The sequence below is a fragment of the Nuphar pumila genome, chromosome 7 (assembly GCF_984573655.1).
Source record: "Nuphar pumila chromosome 7, dmNupPumi1.hap1.1, whole genome shotgun sequence".
Lineage (NCBI taxonomy): Eukaryota > Viridiplantae > Streptophyta > Magnoliopsida > Nymphaeales > Nymphaeaceae > Nuphar > Nuphar pumila.
This window is the reverse complement of record NC_143255.1, coordinates 48,632,637-48,648,097: the sequence shown is the minus strand read 5'-3', so window position 1 is coordinate 48,648,097 and position 15,461 is coordinate 48,632,637. Positions and strand designations below refer to the sequence as shown.

General features: G+C 36.8%; 1 protein-coding gene across 1 annotated transcript; it reads right to left on the bottom strand.

Moving 5' to 3' along the window:
* Positions 1-3,494: 3,494 nt before the first annotated feature.
* LOC149832187 (uncharacterized) lies at positions 3,495-12,128 on the bottom strand. The gene is made up of 5 exons (XM_090014352.1): positions 11,257-12,128; positions 8,398-9,496; positions 7,519-7,815; positions 4,752-6,785; positions 3,495-4,327 (listed from the first exon to the last, which is right to left on the bottom strand). The coding sequence occupies exons 1-5, from the start codon at positions 11,775-11,777 to the stop codon at positions 3,740-3,742; spliced, it is 4,539 nt and encodes a 1,512-aa protein (XP_089870478.1). The 5' UTR covers positions 11,778-12,128; the 3' UTR covers positions 3,495-3,739.
* Positions 12,129-15,461: the final 3,333 nt, after the last annotated feature.

The following is a 15,461-nucleotide window of genomic DNA, read 5'->3' as shown; positions in this document are numbered from 1 at the left end:
CTGGTTTCTTCAACAAGAAACTCTATGGCTAGATTCAAAACTCTTCAATTGGCTGCGCTCATGGCAGTAGCATAGCTGGTTTAGGATATATGTCATCTTCGTGTACTAATCATTATAGACCCTCCATGAAATGCAAAGTTCACACTAGGGAATGTTCTTCTTGTGACTCCTCCTTGAGCCGCCATTTAGTTCTTCGTCGCTCACCCTTGCACTTACCGATCTCTCTGATAGTAGGACTAGTGAGTCTCTTGCATGTAAAGTTGTGATCATCACCCATAAGACTATGACTGTTGCCCTTGAGTAGTGTCAGGGTAATCCTATAAGTACGCATTTATCTTCTCGGCTGTGATATAAATCGTCGAGGGTCATGCTATCAATTCTCTAACTATTTAAGACATGCTCGCTATAGCTCTAGTAGCCATCACCATTGCAGCAACAAATTTTTTTCTCCCTACAACCGATGGCTCAAAAGTATCTTACGCCCCTAAGGTCTCTGTAATTATCACGCTTGCTAGTTATTCTTAATAACAAAACAATTTAATCACTAATGTGTTTTTAGCGAGAAGAGACTTATATCATATTCTATGCCATTAAACTTATTATAAATGGTGAACCTGACTCTGATACCATTTTATAACACCCCGATCTGGTACTCTCGAAGTCTTAGATCGGGGTGTTACATCAATCTTGTGTCACCTGGTCAAATGAAAATGGACATCGATTCAATATAATTACAAAATATCAACAAATGAATTTAGAAAGTAGGACATGATAGCATAATTTTTTGTAGTATTTATTTTTATATTTAATTGACAAAAATATTTAATACTAAAAATAAATAGTGAACACATGCCTTGTGTGCTAAAGGTAGGACCCTAGATAGCTAGTGTTTATATAGTGAAAAAGTACAGTGACACACTAAGAGGGTGCAATTGCATGACACCTGATCTTCCCTCCCCTATAATGAGGTATAGGTAAGAGTGTCAACTCGTCGGTTTGGTTCAGACCCAGTTGAAACCAGACTTGGATTAGATTTTTAGGTATGGTATTGGTCCAAACCCATGTTTAATCAGGTCCACTATAAAATAAATTATATTGATAAAAACTACATGAATCAAACCCCAACCATACTCGATAAACCCACATCCTTTTATTATTTTTATATTAAAAAATTTCATAAAATACTCACGGGTCCATGTATTAATCATGGCTATTGGATCTAGACCCAAGTCTTAATCAGGTCTTCTTATTTATCATCATATCCAGATCCTATAGAGTTTAGTTCGGGTCAGATCCTGGCAAACTAGGTCAGTTGACACCCTTTAAGTATTGGGTGATTAGGTAAACAAACCACACATTAAAAGTGCAAAAGATCTTTCCTCAGTCTATGAGGTACATATATTGTTGGACATGTGATGTGATGACTCATAAATTCTATTTTTTAAAAAAATAAGTTAAACAATCAAAAATATTATTCTTGGTACTTTCATATTTTAAAAATGTTTTTTATCAAATAATATAAAATTTATTAAAATTTATACGTACATGTGTCATCTTCTTCTGACATGTTGGGACATGAGTGTCTTGTGTGGTAGGTTTAGACTGTAAGCTGTGACCAAGAGATTTGGAAACTGAGACAATCCCAACAATGATAAGAAACAGATAATAATATCCAGTGTGGGGGTGGAGGTTCCATTCTGAGCACCAGTTTGGAGTTTAGTCTCCTTAGACAAGTGAGATCCACAATATGCTGAACAATATCAAGTGTATCATGTTGAGAATAAATTAAACTTGAATAAGAGTCTTCTAGAATTATTGAGTATGTACAAGTTTCTAAGAGTCTTCTAGAATTATTGAGTATGTACAAGTTTATAATAGTCTTCTAGAATTATTGTGTATGTACAAGTTTCTAAGAGTCTTCTAGAGTCATTAAATAGGTACAAGTTTCTAAGAGTCTTTTGGAGTCTCAATACATCTAGAAAGGTCTTACTAGTGCTATAAAAGCCTAGTCTAAGAGTCATTGTAGGTATAAAAGTGTGAAGAGCCTTTTTTGAGTAAGAAGTATTAGAAGTCATTCTCCATCATTGTTCTCAACTTTTTTCTCCATTCTCTATTTTATTCCCTTCAAATTGGTATCAGAGTTTTGTTCGATTAAAATGAACAACTCTATTCATCTTCTTTTCGTCCCTTAATTAGCCAAAGAAAATTATGGCAATTGGAGTATCCAAATGAAAGCTATTCTTGGATCTCAAGCATTGTGGGAGATAGTCGAAAAAGGCTATGTTGAAGTTAAAAATGAAGAAGAAATATCGCAGGCTCAAAGAGAGAGTCTAAAAGCGTCGAGAAAGAAAGATAAGAGAGCTCTTGTGGTAATCTACCAATGAGTAACCTCAAATGAAGTCGCTTTTGAGAAGATTGCGTGTGCTACTTCCTCAAAGCAAGCATGGGAGATTTTGGAAAGTTCATTTAAAGGAGGTGAAAAGGTAAAAAGGGTCTGTTTGCAAACTCTTCGAGGTGAGTTTGAATGTTTGCACAAAACGGAGTCAGAATCAGTTTCTGATTATTGTTCACGAGTATTATCTATAGTTAACCAATTAAAAAGAAATGGTGAAACTATGGATGATGTTCGTGTTATTGAGAAAATTCTTCGTTCTTTGGATTCAAAATTTGACTACATTGTGGTAGCCATTGAAGAATCAAAGGACTTGAATTCCATGACCATTGATGAACTTACGGGCTCGTTGCAAGCTCATGAAGAAAGGCTAATAAAAAAGAAGAAAGAAGTAGTTTTGGATCAAGCACTCAGTCGAAATTGTCTCTAAATGAGAAGGAGAATTTCAAAAATCAAAGAGGCCGAGGACGTAGTCGTGGAAGAAGTGAAAGCTTTAGAGGAAGAGCCTCATATGCTCGTGGAAGAGGCGATTATTCAAGCAAGGAGAATGACTTGAATCAAAATCAAAATTTCAAAAGCTCGCAAAGAGGAAGAGGTCGTGGAAATCAAAGAGGAAGAGGCCGTAGCTATTTTGAATGCTATAATTGCCACAAACCTGGTCATATGGCAAGTGAATGATGGTACAAGGAGAAAGAAAGGCATGATACTCGTTTGGTGTATGAAAACAAAAACCAAGAGCAAAATCATGACACTTTGTTGCTTGTGTCTCATGGTGGAGGTCTTGATGATGTCTGGTACATAGACAGTGGTGCTAGCAAACATATGACAGGTAACAAAAATTTATTTTCTAAGTTGTTTGAATCTAATTGTGGTGAAGTTAAAGTAGGAGATGGAAAGACTTACAAAATTAGTGGTGTTGGTGAAATGGAGTTCAAAACAAAATCAGAAAAAATGAAGAAAATGTCTGAAATTTATTTCGTTCCTGGTTTAAAAAATAATTTGCTCAGTGTGAGGCATCTTTTGAAGAAGGGATATGACATTCATTTTCATGACATGGCTTGCTACTTGTCAAGGAAAAAGCAAATTATTGCAAGAGTTGGAGTTGCTTCAAATAATCTCTTTTCACTCACTCTTCAAAATAAAAATTTGTCTTGTTTTACAAGTATTCTCTATTTTATTCCCTTCATATCATACTGAGCCTATGGACCTACCACCACATTTCAAAAGCAGCATGGCTTGTCATGAAAAGACCCTACTTCATGACGCCGCATTAACACTATCCTCTACTGATGGAAATTGAACTATCCTAAAAGCATTTTCGATGCAGACGAAGATGGCCCCACTAGTTTAACTATACCTCCTCCTCTTCCTCACTTGTATACTCTCATCCTCCTCACTTGTATCCTCCTCACTTGTATATTCATCCTCCCAACTCTCGATGAATTCAAGTTGGAGCGCACAATAACACGTGGTAAAAGGAGAACCTGAATCCGCTGGTGCATCATATTTAGGAGGATCAACATACCCATAACAAAGATCTCCTCTCAACAGGAGGCCCCGATCGATTGACACATGAATCATCCTGTGGCCATTAGTTCGTTTCTCATCATTCCCTTCAAGTAGAACCTTGTCAGGTAGACTCACGTAGAAAGGCGTATGAACCTGAGCCAGATTCCCGCACAAAGAGTGAGGTTGATTAGTGCATTTAGAGACCAAATGACCATCTACCATCTCTTCAACGTGGACAACCATCCCCTTCAGTTCTTCAAAGCGCCCTCTCATTTCCAAGACTAGACTGGAAGGATCTAACTCCTCTAGATATCGATAGCCGAATGGTTTGGGGAGGGGAAAAGAGAGTCGTGCATTGCCGGATCCCTCAACACTCATCAGACTTCCAGAAATAGAAAACTTATACAGACTTTTAAAGTCGGGCTCCTGAGCAGAGATGTGAGCATGAGTCAATAAACAAATCTATGGCAAACCATTCATATATTATAGAACCGAAGTTGTTAAAACAAAATATAATTGACATGGATCACGGTGATACAAATCGGAAACGACACTTACCGATTTATTGAAAAAATGATTCCTTTATGTGTTTCATTCTTTTCTTAGTCAATTTATTTTATTTTTTGATTGCTTATGTTTTTTTTAAATATTTTTTTAAAAGATCAAAAACCGATTCAAAAGTATTGGATCCGATTTAGTTCAAGCCAACTTTCAAAATCATTTTGAAAAACTATTCAGTTCAGAAACCGATTGTGAAATCAATTATTAGTTTTAAGCTTCAACACAAAAGTGAAGTTTCGAGTGAAAACAAATACAAATGCATTTCTCCAAACAAAGGAAAAGACCTTACCATAATTCTATTCCTTAAAGAATCAGAAAGTTGACTACATCCTGTCAGATACAATTCTTCCAGGTAATTCAAGCTTTCAAGGCCACCTATATCAACAAGCTTCTCGCAGCCCCTTAAATCCAATGATTCAAGCTGTTTCGATCTTGAAAGATCGCGGATGGTTTTCAAAGCAGCGCAATCCGATGCCTTAAGTTTGACTAGAGAAGGGGGAAGTTCAGGAAGAGATTGAAGGCTGCTACATCTTGTGAGAATTAATTCTTCCAATCTATCCAAACTTTCAAGGCCATGAACATCAACAAGATTCTTGCAGCCCTTTAAATCCAATATCAACATCTTCTTCAAGTTTGAAACATCTATCGTATTTAAATCAAGACAATCTGATGCCCAAAGGTCGACTAGGGAAGGGGGAAGTTTAGGGAGAGATTGAAGGCTGCTACATCCTTTGAGAATCAATTCTTCCAAGCAATCCAAACTTTCAAGGCCATGAACATGGACAAGGTTCTTGCAGCCCTCTAAATCCAATCTATACATCTCCTTCAAGTTTGAAACATCTATCATATTTAAATCAAGACAATCCGATGCCCAAAGTTCGACTAGAGAAAGGGGAAGTTCTCGGAGAGATTGAAGGCTACTACATCCTTTGAGAACCAATTCTTTCAAGCAATCCAAACTTTGAAGGCCAACAAGCTTCTTGCAGCCCTCTAATTCCAATGTACGTAACTTCTTCAAGTTTGAAACATCTAAGATGAAATCCATAGAAGGCGCTACAGTCAGCTCAGGATCGCAAGTTATGGTCAATACTTCAAGATTTTTCAAGTACCCGATGGATTCAGGCACCTCTTGAATGGCTGTTCCGTCTAAATGAAGAAACTTTAGATTCTCTAAATTGCCGATTGAATCGGGCAAAGCCACAAGTGAGCCATGTAGTGATTTCAGATCCCCCAACTGTTTTGGCAAAGTTGAAAAAGCAGAGCACTCCGTAAGGTCAAGTGTTTCAAGAGAACTCAACTGACAAACACTGGCAGGTAGCTCCTCTAGTTTCTCGCATCTTCTCATACTCAAGCATGCCAAACTCTTGAGATGCCCAATAGATTCATGAACCTTGGTCAATTCACAACATCCATCCAATATCAATTTTTCTAGCTTTGGCATGTTAGTAAAATCAGGAGTAACGGTGAGTTTCCTGCACGCAGACAAGGATAATATTTTAAGGCTTTTCAAGGACCCAATGGATTCAGGCCCCTCTTGAATGGCTGTTCCGTCTAAATGAAGAAACTTTAGATTCTCTAAATTGCCGATTGAATCGGGCAAAGCCACAAGTGAGCCATGTAGTGATTTCAGATCCCCCAACTGTTTTGGCAAAGTTGAAAAAGCAGAGCACTCCGTAAGGTCAAGTGTTTCAAGAGAACTCAACTGACAAACACTGGCAGGTAGCTCCTCTAGTTTCTCGCATCTTCTCATACTCAAGCATGCCAAACTCTTGAGATGCCCAATAGATTCATGAACCTTGGTCAATTCATAACATCCATCCAATATCAATTTTTCTAGCTTTGGCATGTTAGTAAAATCAGGAGTAACGGTGAGTTTCCTGCACGCAGACAAGGATAATATTTTAAGGCTTTTCAAGGACCCAATGGATTCAGGCACCTCTTGAATGGCTGTTCCGTCTAAATGAAGAAACTTTAGATTCTCTAAATTGCCGATTGAATCGGGCAAAGCCACAAGTGAGCCATGTAGTGATTTCAGATCCCCCAACTGTTCTGGCAAAGTTGAAAAAGCATAGCAGTGCGCAAGGTCAAGTCTTTCAAGAGAACTCAACTGACAAACACTGGCAGGTAGTTCCTCTAGTTTCGCGCAGCCTCTCATACTCAAGCATGCCAAACTCTTGAGATGCCCAATAGATTCATGAACCTTGGTCAATTCACGACATTCATCAAATATCAATTTCTCTAGCCGCGGCATGCTAGTAAAATCAGGAGTAATGGTGAGATTGGAGCACCAATTCAGATCAAGGACTCTCAATTTGTCAAAGACCTGCAAATAATTAATCTTTTGTAAGAAGAGTGTCCATCAAAAGTAAAAGTAGTGTGACCAATCTCGCTCTCAAGAAAACCCAAGCTAGGATAATCTTGCAATGAACTAAAAAGATTTTTGTTTTTTAAGAAAAAACTCCATAATACATCAGCATATATAAAATTACATAAATATCTATAAAAAAAATAGGACTATAAATAATAATACAAATTATAATAATTTTATTCTATCTCATTAATGTCACAACCATATTCACAATTATCACCAAATTTTTGAAAAATATGGCGATAGATTGTGATATTCCGGATCAAAATTAACTTGCACCAGAACAAATGCAATATTTTCAAAATATCACCTGTTATAAAAATAATGTGTTTTAACAAAATGTTAACATTATTGAAACACTTTTGCCTAGTTTTTATATTATTTATCTTTATATTTTAGTTAATATATTTTCTATATTAACACAACCAATACTTCTTGAGATGCTCCTGAGAAAAATGTGTTTTTTCAAAATATAACAAGATTTTCCCTCATTCATATTTTCCTGATCATGAGAATTGTGATTATGCTAAAAAATAAAAAATAAAACTTGGCGTTTTGAGACTATCACACTTTTAGTATGGTATTTGCTTTTTAAAATGTCACGACACAGAATCATGATATTTTCAAAATATTGGGATACTTATTTGATAGAATGAACAAAAAAGAAAAGCACCCAGCGCTTGCTTACCTTGAGCCCACATCCTTGTTGGTTCCAGACTTTGGTTATATTGCGGCCAGATAATTCGATGACAACAGTTTTCTCAAGATGAAAATTGCATGGCAGTGACTCCAGCGGACAATATTTCCATTGCAACCATTTGATTTGCTTCGGCAAGTGCTCATATTCACCTTCAAATGTGGCGTCACTCACATGAAGAAGTCTAAGTTCAGACATTTCTTTAAAAGACTCCGTGGTAAAACATCTCTTTTTGTCGTCCCATGGATAGTGCTGGGGAAAGACAATGCCTTCAACATTCCTTGTTCCCTATGAGAAAGAGAGAGACCAACATGGCATGGCAAACAAAATTTAATTTGAGGCGAGTTATAATCTGACCCAACTCTCTCTCTCTCTCTCTCTCTCTCTCTCTCTCTCTCTCTATATATATATATATATATATATATATATATATATATATATATATATATATATATATATGCTCGAATCTCTTGCGATCCAAAATTTAATCAACATTATTTAACACACTTTTCTGAACTTAAAAAAGCAGTACGAAAAGGAAAAAAATGATGGAACACCTCATGTTTTCCTTTGGTCAGATAAATTGATTCGACTAGAACACTTAACTATGGTTCACATGAAGAACTAGAACCAACTTTACCTAGTCAGATAAATTGATTCAGCTCACCACTAAGGTCAGTTGCCCCAACCCTTTAGAGCACTATAATGAGATCAAATTGGTTCAAATTTGACTCAAGTCTCGACACATTGGTGACAAAATTACAAAGTCGATTCATTGAGTTTTGACATCCTAAATTTGGGGCTTAATTGGATGATGCAGAGATGGACAAAACCTAAATCAGGCAATAGATTCAAGAAGTGAGATCTTACTTCAGGATATTCCAATGCTTCACATATATCGCTTTCCTCCCACAGTCGGCTTAGCTTGCGCTGATCTTCAGGGCACTCATCCTTAACAATCTGCCTACCCATATCTCGAATTTGATCGTGCATTTCAAACTGACCCTCGTCATCGAACTTAATAAGAGACCTGTGTGCTAAGACACCAAGTGCTATGTCTGGGTAATATTTTTTACAATCTCGCCACATGTGCATCGCATATTCTTTATTAAAGTGCCTGATAGAGAAACACGCAATGTCCAAAAGTATCGCCTTCTCTCCTTCATCCAGTTCATCAAAGCTTACCTTCAACCTTTCATGTACTCCCTTTACTTTGGTGTTCATTAATTTTTCCAACATGATCTTCCATTTTTGTGGAGTTCTTAAATCAAAAAATTGTGACCCATATACTTCAAGTACCAAGGGCAGTCCACCAGCAACCGATACAACTTGTTGAGAAAGTTGTGCATATTCTTCCATAGGTTCTTTGCTCCCAAATGCATGACAGCTGAAAAGTTGAAGTGACTGCTCAGAATCCAGCTCTTCCAGATTATATATCTCATTCACTCCCGAGGCACGGAGCAAGCCTCTGTCTCTTGTTGTAATCACAATCCTGCTTTGGTTACGAAACCAGTCTTTGGAACCAGCTAATGCACCAAGCTGCTTCGCATCATTAATATCATCAAGAATAAGAAGCACGATTTTGCATTTAATTCCTTCTTTGATCTTCCTAATGCCATCATCAATACCATATACTTTGGTGTCGTTGTTACCAGAAATGGCATCCAAGAGCTGCTGTTGGGGAGATGTGATTTCTTTTTTGTCCTTGATATCGGAGATGAAGATGCGCACTTGAAATTCAGAAGAGATCAGCTCGTTAAAGATGGCCTTTGCGAGGGTCGTCTTTCCTATTCCGCCCATGCCGCAGATTCCAACCATCCGAACATCATTAGCTTCAAGATCTAACTTGTTAATCATATCTTCCAAAGGTTTATCCAGCCCAATAGGAAACTTAGCCACATCTAACAAAGGTCTATCCAATGCCTTTATGATACCCTTAACAATAATTTGGATAAGCTTTGCTTCATGCCTGGCATAAGGGGAACAACAAAAAAAAACAATTGTTACACGGACAAGCAAATTCATATGGTAACAATTTTAAAATTGATCTCACTCCTTTTTTCTTATAGGAGAACAAGATCTCGCTACTACAAATAAGCACTTTCACCAATAAAAGGCATCAATGGATGATGGGATATCTATTAGAAAAGAATAACTAATGCACCAGTTAAAAACTAAAGTTGTTAAGAACCAAGCCGTTGAAGCTTAAGTTCATGATCAAAATAATAAAATATATAATATTAATAAAAATAATGAAAAATTTAAATAAAAACCACTAATAAACGACAAACGAGAGTATAAAATAAATACTACTTTAATATAATTAACTCATATTATTTATTTTCTTATATGCATGCACATGTAAACCACAATTAAGTTAGACTCATAGTGCAAGATAAAGTTATCTCTATAATCATGAAATCATATTGAATTTGAATCTTATCCAAGTATGGCCTTTCAGAAGAAATATCAGATCCGAATTTGTATCTGATATTGACACATCCTACTCGGATCCGAGTAAGGACTCACATGTAGAATGTGCATATTTTAAGTATTATATTTGCTGGAAGTAGCTTCTGTTGGATCTGATATCTAATTTGGATCCAACCCACTTACATCCCACTTGGGAAAGCGATCGGGCGAGGGATGCCCAACAATACAAAGAAAAGTTTAACAGTAATGAGGGAGAGCGCAAGAAAATGAAAGAATGGTCTGCCCGCTGTTCTATCTCTCTTCCGACCGAAGCCACCATCGCCGGAGAGAGACCTTTGGGAGAGATTGTCCCTCGCCGAAGAGAGATCCACTGTCGGAGGCTCACGCAGACTTCCTCCATGCACCACCATTACCGGAGACACCCGTCAGAGAGAGAGAGAGAGAGAGAGAGAGAGAGAGAGAGAGAGAGAGCAACCCCTTTTTCCAAGTTTCTCGCTGCACCCTCTCTGCCCACTATTGCTTCTCCATCACCATACTATCATCATCCTTATCAAACCTAGTGGCCTGCGAACCATCTTTTTCAAATTTCTCTTACCTTCCCCTATATCCACCTAATATCTTTACCACCTTCCTCAAAACCCTCAATCACAGAGAAAGACGACTCCCATACCTGAAGGAAGATCGTCCGGCCATAGGATTCCATAGGTTTTAGGTTTCGATAGTTCTTGATCGCTGAGCGACAAGGTTTTGATCGATAGGGGTTTGGGCGCATATGCCTTAAAAGTGAAGCACGCCCCGACGCGAGACGCGCGCTTCACCCATGTGAAGCGTGCGCTTCGAGCCTGCAAACGCCTCCCTACAACGCCCCAGTTCCTTGAGCGTACGAGGCTACACTTCAAGTAATGAGACGCTCGCCTCTAACAACACTGTTAAGAATTACAATTCACGAGTTAAATCGTTTTTCAGAAAAAAGGTTCATAAAATCAGTCTGAATCAAACCAAATTGAATTTACTTCGATTAATTCTTTTTAAAAAATTGATCTTTATTACAAATTCAAAATATAGAAAGATAAAAACAAAATCAGAATAACTCAAAAATCTTTTATTGAAGAAGTATTTAAAGTACAAAAAACGAAGAAAAAGATGGCTTATATGGATGAAAAAACTGTGAAAAAAATGATAGCATATATAAATTATTGGCGTTTGAGAAATATATAAAAATGAAGGAAATAAAAATTTTCAAAAATTAATTCACAAAAAATTACGACATTTTAGAGAGAGAGAAAGAGAGAATACCAATCTGTGTCAGTCCTCAGATTGTAACCGGAAACTTCCCCTGTTACTCTCAACGCCTCCCTCCACTTTTGCACCTCCCCTTGACCCAACTTCTCATTTTTTTCGTGGCGTTTGAATGATGATTTAAATGGCCCACTTTGATCCTTAACCACCGTTGGCTCTACATCAAAGAACACGGGAATTATAATCATCTTCCTGCAGTCTATGGCCTTGGCTATCTCCTTCAAGCACCACTTTGAATCGGCGTAGCGCTTTGAGAAGATGGGCACGAAGATTTTGGATCTATCGATGTACCCAAATAATTCATCGATCCTCTGACCCTTCTCCAACTTCTCATCATCGATGAAGGTGCTAACGCCCTTGTCTTTTAAGGCTTGATAGAGATGACCAGTGAAACTTTTGCGGGTGTCTTTCCCTCTAAAATTGAGAAACACATCGAACTCCGTTGCACCATCTTTTGGTGACGATGTTGAGGATGCAGAAGATGAAGAATCCTTTGCTTTGCCATCTTGAGAGGCCATCCTTTGGGAGTTTCGTCTTCTAATTGTTAATATCAGAGAAAAGAGTGCCACAGTAGAAACGAGTGCCACAGTAGAAACGACGATGGTGGTGAATGCAGAAGGTGAGGAATGGATGCAGAGAAAGGTCAACTGGTAGTCCCCGTTTTCCAGGGGTGAGTAGAGCGCTAGCTCCCAAAGTTACATATTCTTCATGATTTCCCTTCAGTGGAGTTAGGATCTCTCCTTCGCCTGAGTCTAGGCAGGAGGAGAAGTCTGTTATGGAGGAACAAACCTCCGGATTGGCTTTGTTCTCAAGAGTATGTCCGAGATGTACTCCTTGTTTTTGGATCTAACGTACATTTGTCCCTATTTATAATAAAAGGTCGGGGGTGTGGGGGTCTATCACATCATTTTCCATCTTGAAAAAAAATTATTTTAGGCTGAAAAATTAATGCTCCAACTATACGCTGACAAGTTGAAGTTGGGAAGAGAACAATATATTTATGACAGGGTCCCCAACAATTTATGATTAAGGTTAGCAACTGTCTTTGATTTTGTCAAACTTGCCCGTTAGGTGGTGGTCTCATGGCTTGGGTCAAGTGTTATCTGTAATAACCAAGAGGGGATCGGCGTGGTTGGTAAGAGCTGTCAGTACACTGCAATTTCTCGTGAGATTTTTAAAATTTCGCAAGATTTATGAAAAAAACATAAATACCGCAATTTAAACACGATATTTATGTTTTAAATAGCTACTTTTCACGAAAAAATTGAGTATTTTTATTTTTAAATAATTTTTATTAATATTTTCTTATAAAAAATAATTTTTATATTTTCCAATTAACTTTTTATTGCCAAGATTTTGCCAAAAAACACCAGATTTATGGATTTTTTTCAATTTCTCATGAGTTTTTGAAAAACAAAAAATTGTCGATAAAAACGTTTGTTACTATGGTATGTTCCTACCATAGTGACAAATATCGTGAGATTTATGAAAATCTCGCAATAATATCTCAAGAAATTACCTGAAAGTTTAAAATGGCAATTTCTTGCAAGATTTTCAAAATTCATGAGATTTTATTAAAAAAACATAAATATCGCGATGGCTATTTATCGTGATTTAAATGTGATATTAATAAATTTTATTAATGTTTTTTATAAAAAAAAATCATTTTTATATTTTTTAATTTATTTTTTATTGCCAAGATTTTGCCAAAAAAACGTGAGATTTATAAAAAAAAAATTCAATTTCTCGCGAGTTTTTGGAAAACGAGAAATTGCCTATAAAAACTTTTGTCACTATGGTTCCTACACAATCCAAAGAACCTTCCTCTGTTAGGCACCGCTTTTCTCTCTCTATGTCTTAACACTTGGTACCTCATACTTAATTCAAAAGCTAAGTACACGTCACAACGAAGATAGTAAGGGACTCAGTCCAAGTGCAATAATCATGCATTTATTTTTCATTGCTAACAGCTCGGCAGGCCCGATCCATTAGTGAGTTGGGTCATTTTGTTGCCCATCTCTAGTCGTAAGCCTCTTAATTGCATCATTATTTTAGTCAACATTTATGCTTCCCTCTCTCTAAACCGTTTCCAAATCCGTTTGAACCCGTCACGTCATAAGTTTTATTGACTCAGTCCAAGCACAATAAAGCTGTCCGTTTGTGTTAAGGGATTTGCAAAGAAAGTGAGCAGGGGATTTTCTTTATTATTTGGAAGCATAGATAACTCTTTCAAGGTCTACCACAATATCATTTTCCTTCTTGAAAAAAAAAATATTTTAGGCTGAGAAATTGATGCTCCAACTATATTGTTAGGGACTCAAGCCAAAGTTTGACCCTGTCATAATGAAATTGGCCCCTTGCCAACTTCAACTTGTCAGTGTATAGTTGGAGCATTAATTTCTCAGCCTAGAATATTTATTTTTCTCAAGAAGAAAAATGATGTGGTATCCCCCCAATGTAGTGGGCAATAAACTGACAGCTTCCAAAAAGAAATTTTAGTAGCCTAGAAATTTTCTCAATTAAGGCAAACAGTCGGCTCATATAAGAAATTTTCTTAGAATGTATGAGCTTTTGTATTGATTTAACTTGACAGAATAAGCACTTGAAAGGTAGAATGTATGAGTTTTTTTATCAAAATAAGCTTAAATATCAAAATAAATTGAAAATTTTTAGTAGCCTAGCCTTTTATAAATGTACTTGCAGGGGCTCAGCATGTCCCGTAGGAGCACCTAGTGCACATCACATTGTGTTGGGATGTTTCTTTTTATCTAATGAAATATAAATGTACTAGCAGGGGCTCCCGTAGTGCACATCACATTGTGTTGGGATGTTGCAAGTTTGAATCCCAATGAAATGGATGTATAACTGATAGGAGTCAGGCTTAACCCCAACTCCCCTATCAAACAAAAAAATGTAGAGGTCCGATGATATGTTTTTCCCCAAAGCATTTTTAACTTGTTTGTTGTAGTGTCCTAATATTATTCATCTTAAATCAACTTGTTCGTGTTGGATCTAGGATCGGGGGTGTGCACAGTGAAGGTTAGAGTATAAGTGAGAAGGGATGAGATTAACTGCCGGCTTCATGGGAGTATAAGTATAAGCAAGCGTCTGTCTCTTGTTGTAATCACAATCCTGCTTTGGTTATGAAACCAGTCTTTGGAACCAGCTAATGCACCAAGCTGGACCTTATCATTAATATCATCAAGAATAAGAAGCACGGTTTTGGATTTAATTCGTTGTTTGGTCTTCCTAATGCCATCATCACTATCATATACTTGGGTGTCGTTACCAGAAATGGCATCCAAGAGCTGCTTTTGTGGAGAGGTGATTTCTTTGTCCTTGATATTGGAGATGAAGATGGGCACTTGAAATTCAGAAGAGATCTCGTTAAAGATGGCCTTTGCGAGGGTAGTCTTTCCTATTCCGCCCATGCCGCAGATTCCAACCATCCGAACATCATTAACTTCAACATCTAACTTGTTAATCATATCTTCCAAAAGTTTATCCAGTCCAATAGGGAACTCAGCCACATCAAACAAAGGTCTATCCAATGCCTTTATGATACTCTTAACAATAATTTGGATGAGCTTTGCTTCATGCCTGGCATAAGGGGAACAACAAAAAAAACCAATTGTTACACGGACAAGCAAATTCATATGGTAACAATTTTAAAATTGATCTCACTCCTTTTTCTGATAGGAGAACAAGATCTCGCTCCTACAAATAAGCACTTTCACCAATAAAAGGGCATCAATGGATGATGGGATATCGATTAGAAAAGAAAAATGAATGCACCGGTTAAAATCTAAAGTTGCTAAGAACGATTCACGAATTAAATTGTTTTTCAGAAAAAGGTTCATAAAATCAGTCTGAATCGAATCAAATTGAATTTACATCGATTAATTCTTTTTAAAAAATTGATCTTTATTACAAATTCAAAATATAGAAATATAAAAACAAAATCAGAATAACTCGAAAATCTTTTATTGAAGAAGTATTTAAAGTACAAAAAATGAAGAAAAAGATGGCTTATATGGTTGAAAAAATTGTGAAGAAAATGATAGCATATATAAATTGGCGTTTGAGAAATATATAAAAAATGAAGGAAATAAAAATTTTCAAAAATTATTTCACAATAAAATTAAGACATTTTAGAGAGAGAGAGAGAGAGAGAGAGAGAGAGAGACGAAAGTAATTCAACA

Coding starts and splice junctions, on each gene's coding strand:
- LOC149832187 (XM_090014352.1), bottom strand. CDS start 11,777: ATGGCCTCTCAAGATGGCAAAGCAAAGGATTCTTCATCTTCTGCATCC. Junction 6,786..7,518: donor AACAAGGATGTGGGCTCAAG/GTAAGCAAGCGC, acceptor AATTATTTGCAG/GTCTTTGACAAATTGAGAGT. Junction 4,328..4,751: donor CTTTAAGGAATAGAATTATG/GTAAGGTCTTTT, acceptor ATCTCTGCTCAG/GAGCCCGACTTTAAAAGTCT.